This window comes from Macrobrachium nipponense, chromosome 2 (genome assembly GCF_015104395.2).
Source record: "Macrobrachium nipponense isolate FS-2020 chromosome 2, ASM1510439v2, whole genome shotgun sequence".
In the NCBI taxonomy this organism is placed as follows: Eukaryota; Metazoa; Arthropoda; class Malacostraca; order Decapoda; family Palaemonidae; genus Macrobrachium; species Macrobrachium nipponense.
Window position 1 is genome coordinate 85547352 of NC_087201.1, and position 19942 is coordinate 85567293.

The 19942-nt window shown below is 35.3% G+C and overlaps 1 protein-coding gene across 1 annotated transcript in view; it reads right to left on the reverse strand.

Annotated features, from left to right (window-relative positions):
- The window catches only part of LOC135220749 (phorbol ester/diacylglycerol-binding protein unc-13-like), a 1290517-nt gene that overhangs the window by 564732 nt on the left and 705843 nt on the right, over positions 1-19942 (reverse strand). Inside the window, 5 exon segments of the mRNA XM_064258201.1 lie at positions 7513-7637; positions 7640-7718; positions 13954-14016; positions 15145-15204; positions 17173-17610. Of these exon segments, the coding sequence (XP_064114271.1) occupies positions 7513-7637; positions 7640-7718; positions 13954-14016; positions 15145-15204; positions 17173-17610 (765 nt within the window).

Here is a 19942-nt window from a genome sequence, read left to right on the forward strand (position 1 = left end):
TATCACCTTCCGCGAGCATGTGAGCCTCGTCGTCGTTTTACCGAACGTGATGAGCGTGTGAACACATGCACACGCTAGCAGGCACATTCCGTGTGTGTGTGTGTGTGTGTGTGTGCCATAAAACCCCCTCCGATTGGCGGGTGAAGAAGGAGAGACAGAGAGAGAAAGAGCAGGTGTTAAGGGTGCAATTGGCCGGGTTCGCCCGCATGAGGTAGAGGCTGGCACTTAACTCCCGCTGGTTGAATGAGAGCGGAACTGTGCGCGCAGAAAGCTATCTCATGTTAGGCCCTTAGACAACACAAACAAACTCACATACCACACTATAAGAGAACATACTGCACGTAACGCAGAAAGCAAAATACAATTTACGTGGTAAATCATTCGAAATTCATAGTGATTTCAAATTTTTAATAAAACCTTACGCAAAATCAATAAGGCTAACTACGTTGATCAGATCTGATGATACAGTATGACAGCTGTCATAAGATAAATCAATGCTCAAGAACTAAGCAAAATACTCAAGCCCGGTTAATTATTAACTGTTCCAGCAGTACTCCTCTTTATGTTCCTGTTTCACGTGTAATAGGTATGTCTTTGTTTGTCGTAAATAAACACAATCCATCACCTACAATAAAGATACAATTAACGAAATCTGACATAATAACAAACATACAAAACAAACGAGATAAGAATTTATCTGAATTCATAACAAAAAAATATGAAAGCATTTATGCAATTTAAACGCCAAAAACGGGCCACCACGCCCAGAAAAGAGGTCACAGATAAACACGATAAACAAAATAAATAAAGAGAGCGAGACAAACAAAAGAATCCCATTCTAGAGAGCAAACAGAAACGCATTTTTATGGCCTTCTAGCAACAATGTATCAGCCTGGCCAGGCACGATAGATTTCACGACTGAGACAAAAAGCCTCGCAGAGATTCAGAAAGGCGAACCACAATAGCTCCCAAGATTAAAACATGAAAGAAAAACGACCAAAACAAAACGAGATGGTTTTCGAGATCCATGAATGGCAATAACTTGCGACCCTCTCACAGAGGGAGAGGGGGGGGGAGAGAGAGAAGATGGGAGGGGAAGGGAGAAGATGGGAGGAGGGGTGGTGTTGGTGATCACTTCTATAAAAAAAGGGGGGGGGGAGAGAAGCCATTCACTATTTGGCACCAAGAGAAACGCCACATATCAACTTCTCAAAATTGGAAAGGGAAAACAACCAATACCCTTAAAGAAGAAAGGAAAAAAAATTGAAATTGGTCTGGAGGATATTGGCCACTACAAATTTGTGGATTGTCCACTGCTGCGAGAGAATAATTAATCTCTCGTTTTCAATGGAAAAGAAACGAATGCCCAAAATAATGACAGTACTACTCTTGCAAGGCGGGAGGGAAATACTGCTGATACTCAAGACTTAAATTGTAGAAATTCCAGATTTTCTATATAAATCATTAACCTCAACCACACATGAATACGCATATTGAATTATATCCATTATATCATATATATATATTATATATATATATATATATATATATATATATATATATAATGTGTGTGTGTGTATACTGGTAAGTAATGCATTAATAAATACATACCTGCATACATTCATACAGGTAGAGAGAGAGAGAGAGAGAGAGAGAGAGAGAGAGAGAGAGAGAGAGAGAGAGAGAGAGAGAGAGATTACTTATAGCTAAAACAGTAAAGAATCTGTCAGCTGAGCCACTGAGGCTAACTGTTACACGGTGATAAAAAAAAACAAAATGAAAATAAAAAAGGGGGAAAATGACGCGTGGACATCTGGCCCTCTGCCGTTTTCATACTCTCCGTTAATTTACAGAACTAATGAATGTGCTCCCTGAAGCTTTCAAACATAATGTTTCTCTGAAATAAACTCTGGTTTTGTGTCCCAAATTGTGCAGGTATGAATTAATCGGAGCCTTTAACCATTTTGCTCCATGCCAGATCTCACTGACAATAATTCAATCTACGAGGAGTTTCACATTCCAAATATACTAAAAACTTTATTATACCTTGTACTTCACTGAAAGGCTTAAATGTCATTACAACACTTTCAATAAGAGACATAATTTCACAACTTATAATTAGATAGATTGGCACTTAACATTCGTAAATTTAGATGTAATACTTTCTTCTGTTTCGATCTTTATCAAAAAGAAAAAACCAAATAGCGCTACGAAACAACACACACTCATTTCAAAACATACAACGCGAAATACGAAACGACCAGTGAGTGACTCATGCGCTGACTGACTCGAAAATAAGATCCCACTATCAACATTTCCCTTCAAACAGCTGTGAATATGTATATAAACACCTGTGCACGAAGACATTCTAAATTCCTACAAACAGGTCTTACCTGCCTTCCCCTATGACGTAGGAGTTCAAGTGTACATCTAACGATATAAAATTGCTCCAAGCTTACTGGGAAGATGATTGCTACCCAAATATTCATGAAATACGTAATTCATCATAAATTCTCATAGCAATGATATTCATAAGGGAATTATCACTATGGCTTTTGGTAAGATATATTGGCCTAAGAAATTTAAGCAATGAACAACCTAAAAATTACAATTTCTGTTCATATGGACAATATTACAAATGCGAAGACAATAACGCTAGACGTCATTATTCTACCACCCAGTCTATTTCTAATCCATATGAATGGAATAAATCTAATTCATTTACATCACGTAGCTTAAAAAAACTAGAGTTCAGGTAATTTGCTAAAGATGACTCATAATAAATCAATTAAAGCAACTGACATATCCAATGATGTTTGGATAACTGGAATCTCTCTGCTGATACGTCAGCTCAACAAAGTTAAAAATTGCCACTCTATGTAATGTATTTGCACTTAAGATATTACCAAAATTCTTCAAATGACGTCATTAAATATAGGCTGATCACTTATAGAATGCATCAACGTGGATTTCTGCATAAACACGGGCACACCCACAAAACGGTCTCTCATGGTGGCTGTACCACGATATTTACGGTATCGTGATATTCATTACAATATTCACAGATATCTCTGCATGAACACTTTTCACATACCTCCTATAAAAGCGAGAGTAAAATGTAGTAAAATGATTTTTTCACTAATAATGTAATTCTATCAAGAAACAATCTATATATATCATATAATAAATATATATATATATACTATAGATATATATATATATATATATATATTTAATGTAGCACGAAAGTCCACGTGATTGAGAATATCATAAAATCCACGAAAGAAGGCGGATGATAAACGGGACTTGGAACAAGAGCTTTCGTAGTATATTCTACATTTTCAATGTACGTAGAATATACTATGAAATTACTTCTTCCAAGTCCCGTTTTTCACTCTCCTTCTTACGTGGATTTTATTTTATATATATATATATATATATATATATATATATATATATATATATATATATATATGCTTAAAAAATTAAAATCACAGTAGATGCACGTGACCTTCATTAAATAAGGCGAATAACCACAGGAAAAAGATAGTCAGAAATCCAAGAGCTTTCGTCTTTACTAAGGCATTGTCAAGGAACGAATGATATAGTATATATATATATATATATTATATATGTATTTGTGTGCTAACGTGTGCTAACTATGTCATACTGATAACGTAATACACCTACCAGAATCTTAACAACTGGAGACCTGAGAAATAAAGTCTAAGTAAAGCCTATGGGTACCAATTCTCTACATATACTAACCAAACAATAGAAGCCTTTTCAGTGGTGTGTAAATATACATATACACACACATATATATATATATATATATATTTATATATAATATATATATATATATATATATATATATAAACACTTACCCAACCTCATTCACCGCATCCTGCCAATAATTTCTAGTAATATCTTTGGAGATGTGTCTTTACTACAAATAAGTTTCATCTTTGACATAACCACCAAAAATTGTTTTTTTAAGGTATTTGAAGCAAAAATGGTCATTTACTGAGGAATAACACTGACAAAATTGTTTTTTTAAGGTATTTGAAGCAAAAATGGTCATTTACTGAGGAATGTAAATGTTTGCAAATCGAAAATCATATTTTCCATGTAAGTATATGCATGTACCCACAACCACACACACACTCAAAACACAATGGCGTATAATAAAACCAGGAAAACCAGTCGAGGAAAACTCCGCTGTTATTTAGTAATGTACTTGGAGAATGGAAAAAATAATAATAAAATTGTCACGTGTAAAGATATGTGTTGCCTTCTTCCGGCGGGGGAGGAATTGTGCATACATTTTCTTCTTGATCATTCAGATATATGATCGGTTACTTCATTCCACTGGCTGGCGGGGAAATGAAGCAATCCACATAAAAACACACTCAAATCTTGAATATCACAATACACTAACCAAAAAAAGCACACTGACTCTACATAATGACATTTCTCGGTACCTTAGTCATATCCTTCTGACACACTTATAGACGCCGCTCTGACCTATATATACCATATCCTTTCACTGGATGCAGAGAGCAGCAGCATTACGCCAAGTAGAGAAGAAATAGTCTTCATCAACGTGCACATATCATTAGCCTATTCCCGTTTCGAGGTGAGAACATGTGGCTCCTTGTTTATTAACATTCTCTCTCTCTCTTCTCTCTCTCTCTCTCTCTCTCTCTCGTTATAAAAAGATGTATTCTTTATTGTGATTCAAGGATAAACAAATTTCTCGTTACTTGAGGTGCGTGATTGAATAGTCAGGAGATGTGTGTCAGTCAGCCTGCATAGAGTGGAGAGAGCAACTTCATCTAAACAACGGTAAGCGAAATTGGAACCAAATCTTAACGTCATTATTGCCTTTCGATTTCAACAATTAATGTGATGTCCCATTGCCCAGCATCCGAGCTTATACAGGTCCATACATAAATATACAATGCATGATCTTACATATATTATGTATACAAACATGTATGTATGTATGAATGTATGTATGTATGTATGTATGTATATATATATAATATATATATAATATATATATATATATATATATATATATATATACATACATACTAGCTGACCAACCCAACGCTACCAGGTAAAACTCTGAATAACAACCGATAAACTGTCTCTCTCTCATCCCCTCTTTCTCCTCCCTAACACCTCCTCTACTCTCTCTCTCTCGCTTCCTCTCCCTCGCCTTCTCTCTCTCTTTCCTCCTCCATAACACCCCCTCTAATCTCTCATTCACTTCCTCTCCTTCTCACTCACTCTCTCTCTCCAATTCTCCCTCACTCTTTCCCTCTTTCTCCTCCTTAACACCCACTCTACTCTCTCTCATTTCCTCTCACACACTCTTTCCCCTTTTCCTCCCTAAACCGCCCCCTACTCTCTCTCTCTCTCTTCCTTTACCTCTCTCACTCTCTCCCTCTCCAACTCTCTCTTACTCTTTCCCTTTTTCTCCTCCCTAACGCCCCCTTCACTCTCTCTATCTCTCTCTCACTTCCTCTACCTCTCACTTCTTCTAATCTGGTGAAGATAGTTGCTTCAATTACATTGCCTACCATTTTTGACATTTTACATTTCACTCCTTCAAACTCTCCATTCCTACCTTGGCTGAACTTGGACTTAAAGGGCATCGGGAGTGTTACTATTCATCTCAGCACCTCGAAAACTATGGATTAGGCACTAACATCGGTCATTTTTTTACATGCTATTTTTTACCCCTTCTCACTGCCTCCCCACTTTCTTATCGGGTCTGAACTTGGACTTAGAGGGCATCGGGAGTGGCACCATTTACCTCAGCGACCTTGAAAACTATGGAATAGACACTAAAATCGGTAACTGTTGCTTTCAGTTATTTCTACAATACACTCCCTTCCCACCCCAACCCCCTTTGGTCCAGTGGTGTCTTAGCCCCTACCCGCAGTACTCTTTTCTAGATAATAAGTCATATGTATACCGAAATGAGGTGTGATAAATTCATAGAGTTTATTTAGATGATATGTCTACACAGGCAGAACCAGCTGGTTTCAGGGAAGCCTTTCCCACCGTCCTCACCCCCTGTGAAGCCATTTGGTGCTAGTGATGTCTGACCCCCACAGTGTTTTTTTCAGGATAGTAAGTCATATGTACCTATACCAAGTTTGGCTGAAATTACTCAATGCATTTCTGAGTTATTCTGGAACATACACATAAACACACATTACACACACACACACACACAACATATATATATATATATATATATATATATATATATATATATATATATTTGAATAAACCCCTTTATTTCATTTGGTTCCAAAACTTTTAGTTTTAATACTTATTTGAGAACAGCATCACCATATGCTAACGAGAAACGCAGTTTTCCAGCTGGTCAATCTCATGAGAAATAAACGCACTGACAGCCTTCTCGCAAAATGGCACAAATAACTTTGAAGACCTTTATTCCAATTAAAGGAAACTTTTAATAGTAACAGAGGTCAGCAATAAACGCAACCCGCGTGCAGGAAAATGACGGGGGAAAAGTTGTGCAAACTAAAAATAAGTTGCAAGTCAGATATAAATACCAAAGGAAGAGGCGGAGGTCGAGAATCTCCGCGTTCTCGAAGACGCGAGAACGGGAAGAACGAGTCATTTATTTTCTCTTGTAAAATTTTAGATTGATTTTCATCTTGGTATGGGCCGTGCGAGATATTAGGTGCCACGAAGGCATGTGTCATTTTTTTTTTTTACATTATTTTATTTTTTATTTTTTTGCGTTGGTCAACGTGATGCAGAAACAAGCTATTCTCCTGTATATTTTTTCTGTTTACACTTTCGCCCATTCTTTCTTCTGCTCTGAATTTCTGGCTCTCGAAATAGGAAATCATTTTCCTATTCGAGGCAAAATATCACGAGAATGATCTTTTCTACCAATCAAATCAGACAAATCCGAAATATTTCCCTTTAGACATTCAAATTATGGCATTTCTACCCACATCACGCCAGAGATTGTACGTTCGGTGCCATAAAGTCATCAAATCTTAGTCCAAAATCCCCCTGTTACTCATGATAAACAAACAAAATTGCAGACTTTATTGGCGCTAATCCTTTCTACAATAAGATATTATTAAATGATACCTGCCTTTCCTAGTTACAATACACTGCATATTATAGGCCACAAGAAAGAACATTCTAACATATAAGTTACCTGCAAACTTTTCTAAGGAAAACTGATAATCTCAACGTCTGTTTTCGTAGGAATTTGGGATCTGTTGAATATCAACTTAATTCTCGTGGTAAGATTATGGAGACTTGCTGAAGTGTACTTATATGATTCAGCTCGTATGAAATAAACGATACAAACGATAAACCAAATACCATGAAGAATCAAAAGTACTTTACTGAGAGGTGGACTTAGCATCACATACAGGGGCAGCAAGGCTTCCGTGACCTACCCACGAGATAAAAAAAATAGCTTCACAGCATCCAGGTACTCACATTGTACTGTGCGACGATCTTATCGAAGGCCCAGTACCACCGCTCCCTCGCCGTCATCTTCTTCGGCGGCGCTTCCTCTCCCGGGATCCCCCCATCTTCCTCGAAGCTGACGTGACGCTCCTCCGAGACGTGTGAGGCGTCAGCGTGGAATCTCTCGGGCCCTCAGCATCAGCAGCCACAGCCTCAGCGGGGCCCGAACCCGTTATCTGCGGCACAAGGTGGTAAATGGACAAGGTTGAAACACAGACCATTCAGCTAAGCTCGACGCTTTCAAGCTCAATCAGGGCTTTTTTTTCTCTCTCTCTCTTACTGCTGGTAGAAGGGGAATCAACAAGAGAGGCTCCCATAAAAATGTACATCAAGGGAAAAAATGAAAGGAAATTCCATAAACTGCAACGGTTACATAAAAGATATCATATTCCATCTTAAGACTAAACCTTGAACACCAGTGCATTCCAAATATGTCGCTTCCAAAAGCACCTTCACGTTACCATAATTTGAGTGACAGCCTCGCAAGTTCTTGAAGGAGGTTTGTGAAATGTGAGAAACGAACTACAACTTAAAAAAAAGAAGAAAAAAATCGACAATTACAGAACAAGATGCCATTTACGAAAAAAATGGAGAGACGACCTTAAACCGCACAAGTTATTTAAAGGTTCGTGTCTCGTGTCATGCTGAACTAAACGTGATAAAAATGCTCAGAGGATGCGACTCTGATTGGTGTCTGTTGCATAAGGGTGTCTTCATATCCCATTTCGAAGTAGAGCGAATATCACGGCGACTCAAAATAAAATATAGATCTGCTACAAATCCCGTGAGTTTTAACCTACAACCACTCAGAGAATTTTATTGCTCATGCACGTAGATAAATAAAGTGAAATTATACTTTTGTTATTTTACCAATTGGTATAGAGTGTTATTCATAGCCGACTAAAATTAGGGCTAGTTCAATAAGAGTTGCCATTCATAATTGCTGTCATTTTCTTGAAGTACTATATATAATAAATAAATTGGATCGAGTAATAAAGTAATTAATATTTAATGCAAATTTAATGTGTGTATTCATGTGTATATAATTAAATACTAATATATTTCCCATAGAAAAATGAAAATGGTATTCCCATAGGAAAATGAAAATGGTATATCTCAGAAAATGCCCAAGGACCTCTTCTTGGAGCGTTTTCCTAAGTGGAATACAATCGAATTACCATATCTTCGTGCCTAAGAAGTACCAGTATACTATACTAATGTATATAAATACGGAAAACATATAAAGTAAATATAAATAAGGAAATAACCTACTGTTGGTTTCCTGATCATTGTTGATGACGATGGCACTTCTATCTTCATACCTTTAGTTGAAACAAGTGAGGCAACTTACTTAGCAAAAGAATACGGTTAGAAGAGAGTCTCATGTGATACGTAACATTTAAGCAATGAGGCTTTCATTAATATCCTGCAACCTTTACAAGCTTAATCGTTAACAGAATTTTATGGCGAGTTACTCTTGAAATAAGAACGAAATGGGAGAAAATATACTCTAGAGAACTTCTCTCCCTTACAGGAGACGACCAACTAGCGCAACTGAACATCAAACGAAATCGAGTCACTTCCAACAAAGCTCGCCGTCAAACTCATATCCTGTCAGATATACATACTCTGCTAATCCTCTACAACACTTACGACTATCTTACGCTAATCTTAAGCTAATTGCGCTTGCACAGATGTTCTATGTATTCTGCTGGAATGCTAAAATGCAAGGACATAGGCCTAAAATATTCTCTAAGCCACTGGCCAACTAGTTTATATAAATTACATGATCTGAAACACTAGATGCTGAAAAAGAGGTCAACTCTCACCACAAACACCTAATTTTATATATTATATATATATCAAAAAATCAAAAAAACCACATAACGTGACTGGAAAATCTTCAAGTAATCAAAGTCCACAATTATGTAAAATGTGTATTAAAAATACATAAAAGACGGGAGCTTTCGTCTACTTGATCAGTAGACCTCATCAGCCGTACGGCTGATGAGGTCTACTGATCAAGTAGACGAAAGCTCCCGTCTTTTATGTATTTTAATACACATTTTACATAATTGTGGACTTTGATTACTTGAATATATATATATATATATATATATTATATAATATCTAATATATATATATACGTACACAAGTTTGAATTATTATACATACACATATAACTAAATAAATGGATGCAAATATAACAACCTGATGTACATACATTCAGCTGCACAAGTAAGTAAGTAAGTGTGTGTGTGTGTGAGCTGCCATAGGAAAGCATTTAGTAAACTGTATATGTATGTATGTATGTAAGTATGTATGTATGTATCTATATATAAATATTATATATATATGTATATATATATGTGTATATATATATATATATGATATATATATATATTTATATATATATATATATATATATATATATATGTATATATATATATATGGTATATATATATATATATATATATATATATATATATATAATATATATATATATATATATATATATAATATATATATATATATATAGTATCTTTGTCCACACATATATGCATAAATTATTCAAATGTATGTACATACAATTATAATTGCAAATGTTTAAATTGACACTATATATATATGCATATATACATGTGTGTGTACGTATAATGTATGTATGCATTTACTCTATGTCCGTACTTAAAACTAGGCATATGTATTAAATGCTAAAATGAAAATGACAGCAGTAAATTCTTTATTCTTTGGAAAATTAAGACAAGCATAAATACGAAGCACGCAGGCAAATTAGGCATAACACTGGCCCTGCAAATAATTTTTAAAAATATGCTAATTGATGTGAAAAACTTCAGTACTATCAGGAGGGTAGCTCAGGAAATAGTACTTCAAACTACTATGACTATCTCATTCCACGGTGCAAATGACTGACTACCTGTTCCTGTTGTTCTCCCTGTGATGTGTCCTCAGGAGCAGGCTGGTAATAAACAATAACAGTCAACATATTACCTGCTCCATGTGCTGTTATCTACGACAAAAGTCTATAAATCATACTAAGTACATGATCACAAACTTATGATGCAATACTTTTTTCTTCTGGGATAGCATTACCACACGTGGAAACTTTCGGTCATCAGGCATAAATTTCTATGAGCAAAAGCAGCATTTGTTTTCGTTTTCACCTGAATGTGAGCATTTCTGTTCTGTTGGGAGAACCAGGCAAGGTCCAGGGAGATTTCTGTCCTACACAAGGGATGGGAAGCTTGCTGTTGTCTTCAACATTATTTTCAGTAGTCTGTCCAAAACCGTGACATTTTTTCAATTCTTACTAGATTTTGCCAAATAAGAACTAATTTCAATAATGAAATGATTGAGAAATGAATGTAAATTTCTTATACTATAATTATGCAAATAAGACCTAACAAGATTAATAGAGATACTACTGCTACAACAAGGCCTCAAAATAAAACTCCACATTCTTTCAAATGAATATTTTTCTATGAATAACAAACTGTGAAAAAATATATTTATCTTGAAATGATACCAAATCATTATAATTCTGGACATATGGCAAACATAAACAAATCAATGTTAACATGTCGAGTATCATACTGATTGAACCTTGTCGAGAAGTAACTTAAGAAAATATGTTTAGTGACTCATAAGAATAAGCATTCTATTTAAACTATTATTTTTTCCTGTCATCAATAAAATGTATTTTGTAGCACTGCAACTTTTTATTAGCGATGCACATTACTACAAGTAATTGCTGCCAGAAATATGAATAATGAATAGCAGCAAAGACCTATATGATATTTCAAAGTCAAAGGCTGACGGGTGTAAAATTTTTTAGCGAGCATCTTAAGTTATAAATAATATTTCAGTTATTTACAACTCTTATTCTAACATGAATCCACAATTCAGCAAATATCACGATGGTCCGTTCCAACAAAACCCAAAAGAAGTAGAAGTCCGATTCTGCTTTCCATGAAGCATGAAGGACACATCAATTAGGAAGTAGGCCTACACAAATAAGTTTCACATTTCCTTCCTATACCAATTCCTACAACCAGAAATATAACAAGAGAATAAATCGGCATGTATATCACCGACTTACCTTCATGCTAAAGATATTGCCAAAAACAAGTGAAACACCAAAGGAAATTACATAGCTAAACAAAATAATAAATCTGTGCGTACCTGTAATCCTTGTAACATAACTTACCTTAATGATATAGTGGCTGCACTAAAACTTCCAACATGAGTGATCTTTAATTTGCCTATCAAATTAAATCTTACCTGTTCTTCCCTCTACCCACATATGACTGAATGAAACAAGATTCTATCATCAAACATTTTGTCTTATCCTTAAAATATATAGACTTAATTTCGTGAGACAACCCCGAGATGGAGAATAAAGCCCTACAGACGCCACGAGAATCCTACCAAGTTCACAAAATATTACAAGCATACAATTCATTTTCGTCCAAAGCCTGTCTATTAACCCTACTCAAATACTATTGATCTTGTCAAGCAATCACCATAAACCAATTTCCCATCCCAAGTACAACATGAGTATGATTATGCACATAACAAAAGCTTTGGTGGGATCTCCATACGATTTATCTTAAATAAGGAAGTGTCTAGGATTCTCTAATGCAATGTATCTCACTGACCTGGAGCTGTTTGGATTCAGCCAGTGTGCAAATTCAAACCTTCTAAAACACAGATGACCAAGGCTTAAATTGGCATAGAAGTCCTACTCTTCATAATACATTCTCAAAAGACTTAAATTCTTGCACTTATATTGACTCTGTAAGCCAAGTTTGTTCTTTCACGACTACAAAACCTGAATAGTGATAGCACAGTTACAATGTTAGAACGTTCCTTAGCGATCCCATAATTATTGGCTTTAGTTAAACTACAGTATTCTTTATCTTTATCACTTTCTATATCCTGTTTATTTATAAAATTCTGTATTCTTAGGTCTCTTTACTGTGCCTTCAAAAGACTTCTCCAATTTACTTTTAAATAAATGGAGTCACTTTTTGACTTTGTTTGTAAGATAAAGAAAGTAACTTTCTGAATTAGACCAAGACAATGCTTTTGACCAGCCATATACATTTTACTTGGCACCACAATAAATACTGGAAATATCAAGATCACGTACAGCAAGAGGCTTCGCATTATTCATTCAAGAGATACGAAACAACTACAACAGCGAGATGGTTTAAATTTCATTACTGCATCTCTAAGCGTGTGACGGCATTAGAATGACATCCGTCATACACGAAAATGCTAGAATACAAGGTTTCAGTCTATGGTAAACTTCATAAATTCTAAATTCATTCATAATTACAAATCAGAACTAAAGTAGGAAGTGGTTCAACACTTTACCAAGATTCTACAGCTCCTGTGCTTCAAACTTAAACAGCACTGTAGACATACAAAAGCAATGATATACGTATTCTAATTCTCTACTCTTCTACCTTCCATATTCCGGATTATTCTAATGAACAATAACCAGAGTACAGAGAACAGCTGATGTACCTCCCAATCACGGGCTTTACTCAGTGGTAACCTACAGGTTGATCATGAACTTCAAAATAAACAGCAGAAAAGCTGAATTCCTAGGTTTGCATAATCTATGTAATACAGACAACCTGTGATGGTGATGATTTCTACTGTACCTTCTAAAACTATTCTACTTGAAATGCTAACATAATATTAAAACAGACGTCAGCATCCTTGATGTATCCAGGACCCACGTACAATTAGTTACAACTACATGTACCTTACAAATAGGCAAGCTCCCTAATATATTGTTTGAAAGCTACTTAAAATTTACCAATGCAATCAAACAGCCTTGAAACATCAACAGTGTACCACAATGCATTATGTTAGAGACCTGCTTCTGTAGCACTAAAGTATACATTTGGTACATAAAACATTACTCTACCACAATTATCAGAGCTACTCAAATACATTCATGTAGGCAAAATGCACCTAAGCTTTTTGGATGAACCCAAGCCACTAAGATGTGTCTAGACTATATGATGCATCCACGCTAAAAAAAATTACAAGTGTGTTATTAATATATCAGTAACATGATGCACCCAAGTTACCCAGATGCACACAATATACACGGTCAATTCGATGTGCCTGTAACCAAGATATCAAGCTACACCTCAGCAACCAAGTTGTATTCAAGCTACCATGCTGTAGAACATAATTGAAAAAAAAAAGATACATTTGCCTTTTATAAACACTACCACTTTCCCTCATCTTGCAATCATCATTCGCAATATTGGTGTGCTACAGTAACTAATTGCCTGCAACTCCCATGGAAGAAGTTGCAGAAGAATGAACGTTAAGACTGAAAGAAATAGTATGAGAACAGGTTTTCACCTTTGGAGGCTCAAGCTGGTCAGCTGTTGGTGCGGCGGCTGCTCTCGAGGCATCGTTCAGCACCTGGGACGGCGGAGAGAGAGGACAGCAAAGTGATACAACAAGGCCAACATGTAAACAAGCCATACCCAATAATCACAATTTGAAAAGTACACAGATTTAATTCTACAACATTTTTATATAATTTATGGGGAATACATACATATATGGGCAATATATAAATATACATACATACATACATACACCAAAATATATATCTAAATGGCATATATTACATATACATCTTCATATGTAGGTATATACTTATATTTATTCAAGTGTGTTGATTTCAGATGAATTCAGTGAAAAAGAGAGTTCAAAGTTGAGTTAAAGCAGGTCAGAAATCAAGAAATGGGGTCAACGTACATAAAACAATGTTGGGGAATTTGGACTCACGGACACATCTGTGCCATTTAGCGCAGCACATACAAGAGCATCATGCGCCACACACCGCTATGCAGTAATAAAGCAGCTACTAAAAAACATGCATTGCGCCACAATTCATCAAGGAGAGCTGTGGCAGATGATAATAATAGCAATATTCCTAAATGATACATCTCTATTCCTTAAGTCTATGAAATATGTTGAGGCGAATGAAGAAAACTGGAAGGAAAAGATACAAGAATAAAAAAGGAATATGCTGCATTCAAAACGGAAATGAATGGCTTTTACAAAGTAATGCCTTGGATAACAAACTGCTATTCTTTATTTTCACAGGCTGGCACTACGGAGAATTATCACTGTTACTTGCTATTATACAGTATCAAAGTATCAGCCAGGATACGCATAAACACTTTTTCTAAAAAGAAGTATCATATAATGAATTCTACAGAAAATTGCTTGAACAGGGTGAACTACATTGCCACAGGATAGGCCAAATCAGATAAGATCCTTCACCAGGAGGCCATAGGATGCACTAGTCCTGGCTCCAACTGAGACTACTCTACGAAGGAATATCTTATCCAGTGTCCACTTTGTTCCAGTGGGGATATAGCCCACCCTATAAAGTGTCTCAAGTATGAGGGATAAAGCAAACTGACAATCTGGTATTTTTGTCAACAAAACTATAATCGAGTAGCCATTATCCTCTACCTACAAATCATAGAGGGTAAGTTAATAAGTCTCCTAAATTAATTTAAAAAAAAAATTCACCTTTTCCTCTACTACTTCCGGCTTTTCGGCGGTTGGCTGTTGAGGGATCTCCCCCTGTCCCTAAGAGTTACACAAAGAAAAGAAAATATTCGAATTTCAGGATAGAGGGAAGTGATACATACTTTGTGATCTATTATGTTGAAAATACAGTGTTTCATAAAAGTACACAATCATGTCAGCTCATTTTCTAATCCTTTATCAAATGTTTCATTTCATGCAGAGAAATACTTAGAAGTTGTCCTTCAATAGGATTAAATGGAGTAAGTCATGCTCTGAAAGAGAACGGCAAACACATATTCACGCCTCCCATAAAAACATTGCCACTCTAGTTTAATTTTCATGGCCAGGTTGAATATGCTTCTTGCCTACCTCTTGTTATTTTTTTTTTTATTCATGTCGTACAACATATCAGCCAGATCCTGAATCTAACAATGACGGTTCTGAATCAATCTCCAAAAGTCACAACTCTGTGCTCTGAAATCTAGATAATCAATGCTTTAGTTCTCAAGGTTCACTGTTAATTATATCAGCATCTAATCTTGTATCAAGAAACTCAGTCTTGGTTAAGCAGGCTTTCGAATTTTATGGAACTTTTAATACTATGCATGACACTGAAATTTTATTTAAGACCTGCTCTTCAAATGTCAAGCAAAATATACAATTTGCGGGATAAATCATGAATCTAGCAGCATTTTCAAATACTATACACAAACTTGGAGATATTTCAGACAAACTTACGGTGAAGCGGAGAAATTTCCACTGAAGCTTCTAACCTTGCTGTCATTGAAATGCTAATGTTAACAATGAACTAACCACAAATATCAAGAGATTAAAGACAAAACAAAAGTACAAGAGAGCAAGTTGAATGGACACTTCTATGAGGGAGAGTGAATGGGGCAACGCTCTAGTCACACGCTACACAAATACTCTGTTCTTAGAGATCAGCTGATATGTCAGTTTCCAAGGAAGTTTAGCAAACCTCGATAAACTTTTCTGTGTCTGAGACCTTTGGCAATATTTTCCATGGTCAAGTAAGAGGAAAAATACAAGTGTGTTGTCATTTGCAATGTGCATATTCTATACAGAGCTTGACATCGCGTGTGCTGAACTTCCCTAGAAAAGTAGTTCTAAAAGGCTTCACATTTGTGCCATATTCACCTCTGGCTTATCTTGGGTTTCTTTAGGCACCGAATCTGGGGGTTGGGTCCCGGAGGATATCTGTGGGAGCAGGTGACAGGATTCATTAAGGCTGTCACCTATCATGCTTATGCACTAATGATTTTGATGTTTCATCATTCACTTTGCAAAAAACATAAAAGAAAGAGTAAATACGTAAGAAAACAGATGAAACTCAAATTCTCATAAAAAAAATAGTAATCGTAGACTCCTTCTATTTCACTAGCTGTATTCAAGTACACAGCAAAAATTAAAAGCTTGAAAAAAATATTCTCCAAACACGTAATTGGATCCAAATAAAAAGCAGGATATAAGTAAAGGTCGGGGACAGAAGGATCTGGTGATCTTAAGGTCGTTAGATTCATTACTTTATAAAGAATCGTTTTGTAAAGCTTGTTTTAACTATTTCAACTTCTGCAGTTAGGGGGAAGTTTCCTCTCCTATTAGGATACAACCTCTCTAGCAATTAGTCAATCCAATGCACTAGATAATCTCATATAAGTACTAACAAAAAATAAATATTCATGCCAATGCTGCTATGAGTAGGCATTGTAAGAAACTGCTGCTTGTGTCTGGCCTTCTATGTAAATGATTTACAAGGCTTGCAACTTGTAATCATCAAAGAAGCAGTAAATAAATCTCTAAAAAAGATATATGTATACAGATACGACAATGTTCGTACACGTCGACATCAAAGAGCAAGAGAAAAGGGAGCAAGCAGCCAAACTAATATACAGTTTCAAGAACGGTTTCCACAGCTAGCGCCAACATTGAGCAAAGGGCTGCCAGTAATAAATTGATCAACATCATCATCATCATAAAGTCACAGTCTAGGGATATTACGGGGATCACCTCCACAGCTGTTACTCCTTCATCCGTGAAACGTTGCTCAGCCTCAACAGCCACTTCAGGGATGGTGGGAAGGGCGCTCTGGGTAGTAGGAGGAAGAGGAGGAGGAATAGTGCTTCCATCCACAGCGACTGCAATAAGTCCAGGAGATGGGACACCTGATGGCGCTGTGGTGGTTGGGGGTACAAGAGGGGTTGAGGAAGAAGTGGTTGTGGTTGTGTTGTGTGTGGGTGTGGGTGTGACTGTCGAACCTGTTGTCACCACAGTGACAGAGGTTGGCGGTTCTATTTTGGCCTCTTTATCCAGAGGTGCTGCTGCTTGGAGAGATGCATCCTCAGGCCTTTCAGAATCTTTCGCCTGTACCTGTTGCTGTTGCTGTTGCTGTGGTGTTTGTTGTAGTGTCTGTTGAAGAAGTTTTTCATGTTGCAGCTGATCCTGTGCCTATTACACATGGGAAGGAAAGTGATAGTTGAAGGGAGAGACATGATTCACAAAAATATAAAAAAATGAAAGAAAAGTGAAACAACTGTACTAACTTTAGATTTTGTGAATTAAAGGAGAGAAGGAAAAGACTAGAAACTACAACTTATACACAGTGTAGACAACATAAACAATCTTCATAAATGCAGATAAATGAAAACAAGCAAATATTACTGGTTGTCAATTTAAGAGGATTCCATGGCCCTGGTATTCACAGATGAAAAATGAAGGCTGTCATGAAATGGAAATCATGTACCTATACATGTTACTTGATAGTAGACAAATAAAATGGTCATTCAGGCAGCATAAGAGCTTTCACAATTCCCGTTATGGTGCAGCAGAGTCCTTTGTTTGCCTTCACCGCCACCGACTACAAACTCCAGCTCTGCTATTCATTCACACCTATTTACTACCTTCCTCATTCTTCAGTTTCTTAATAATCACTTCAGTTTCTCTGATAAATATGACCCTTCTTCACTCCATTCTTCAGTTTCTGAATCATCACTTCAATTTATTGATAAATGTGACCCTTATTTCACAAGTACATATTTTATCTGAAATTCATACATATATGTATTTATTTTCATTCATGTGCAAATTCATACTTTAAATATTTATTTTCTACTATGACAAAATATAGAACTTTTAACTTTTTAGTAGCAACCAACAATCTTAGAATTAGGTTTCAACAAAATCGATAATACTCCAAATATTTACAAAAAAATCGAATGAATCTTAATATGTGACCCATGGGGTATTAAGTAATCGTATTTTCTTCAAGTTTCAAATTTACCAACATCAGAAAAATCTAGCCAATGTGTGTGTGTATATAAATCATATATATATATATATATATATATATATATATATATATATATATAATTTATATAATATATATATATATATATATATAATATATATTAGATACATATATATACATATTATAATGTATATTCTATATATACATATATATGATTTTCTATCAGATCACTGTGATTCATATACATGCATTACGCTACAAATGTCCATTAATACCCAATTCGCTCTACCTCGCAATGAAAATATTTTCATATATGTTAAGCGAAGGGGAATTTTTTCAGTTTGTAATAAGTTTGTCCTCTTGTGGATTCCGAACCGAGCGCCATGGATGGAGAAATCAGGACTTCAGTGATGTATAAAGTTGACCGAATCGGTAAAGAAAACGCGACTGAAGTCCTGATTACTCCTCTGTGTGCTGGTTCCAATCCACGAGATGACGAAATTATTATCAACTATATTGTATATTAAAAGTAAATTTGTAACTTAATGCATACATGTGTGTGTATATATATATATATATATATATATATATATATATATATATATATATATATATATATATATATATATATATATATATATATATTATATATATATATATATATATATAAATACATGTGTGTGTATAATTACAATTTATGGTCACATTTATCAAATATTTATGTACATATCTTTAATTTACAATATCGACAAGGACCCTTCAATTTCTCAACTACAAGAGCCTTTTTTAAATGTTTATCGCTCTAAGCACATATGCTAAAATCCAGATGTTCAGGAGGTAGATGTGAATATTAAAAGCACAAACACGCATATAAACATACAAACATGTATCATACATACATAAACAAACAAAAATTTAAAAATAAGTTGCTACCACATTCATAACTTAATTAAATTACCCAATCATGTATACATATATGCTTAAAAAATCACTGTATATGCACGTGACTTCATTAAATAAACGAATACCACAGGAAAATGATAGGCAGAAATCCAAGCTCTTTCAACTTTACTAAGACATTGTCAAGGAACGAATGAAATAGTTGGAAAGAAAGTTCAGGTAAACAAAAAAGATCAAGAATACCAGATGGTTAATTGTCAAAAGGGTAAAAATCAAAGAGATAATCCAGGATTATCGGATATCACATGGTCACCAACTTAAACATAGATTTAACCCTAACAGAAACTGCACCATATCCATATATTAGTCCAAAACATGTAAAAACTGAATATATTAATTTTGTTGCTTATATTTATCTACAACTTTTTTCATTATGAAGGCACCGAGTTTAAATAAACCAAGACTTAAATTTAGACCATTTCCATTGTTTGACTTGATGAAAGAAGATTCAATGATATTTTTTTTAACTGGGTCATTACATAGGATTAAGGCTCTTGCTTGACTCCAGTTAATAGGAGGATCTAAATCTCTCAAATATACGAATCATGTATTCGATAATTGTCCAGTTCTCAC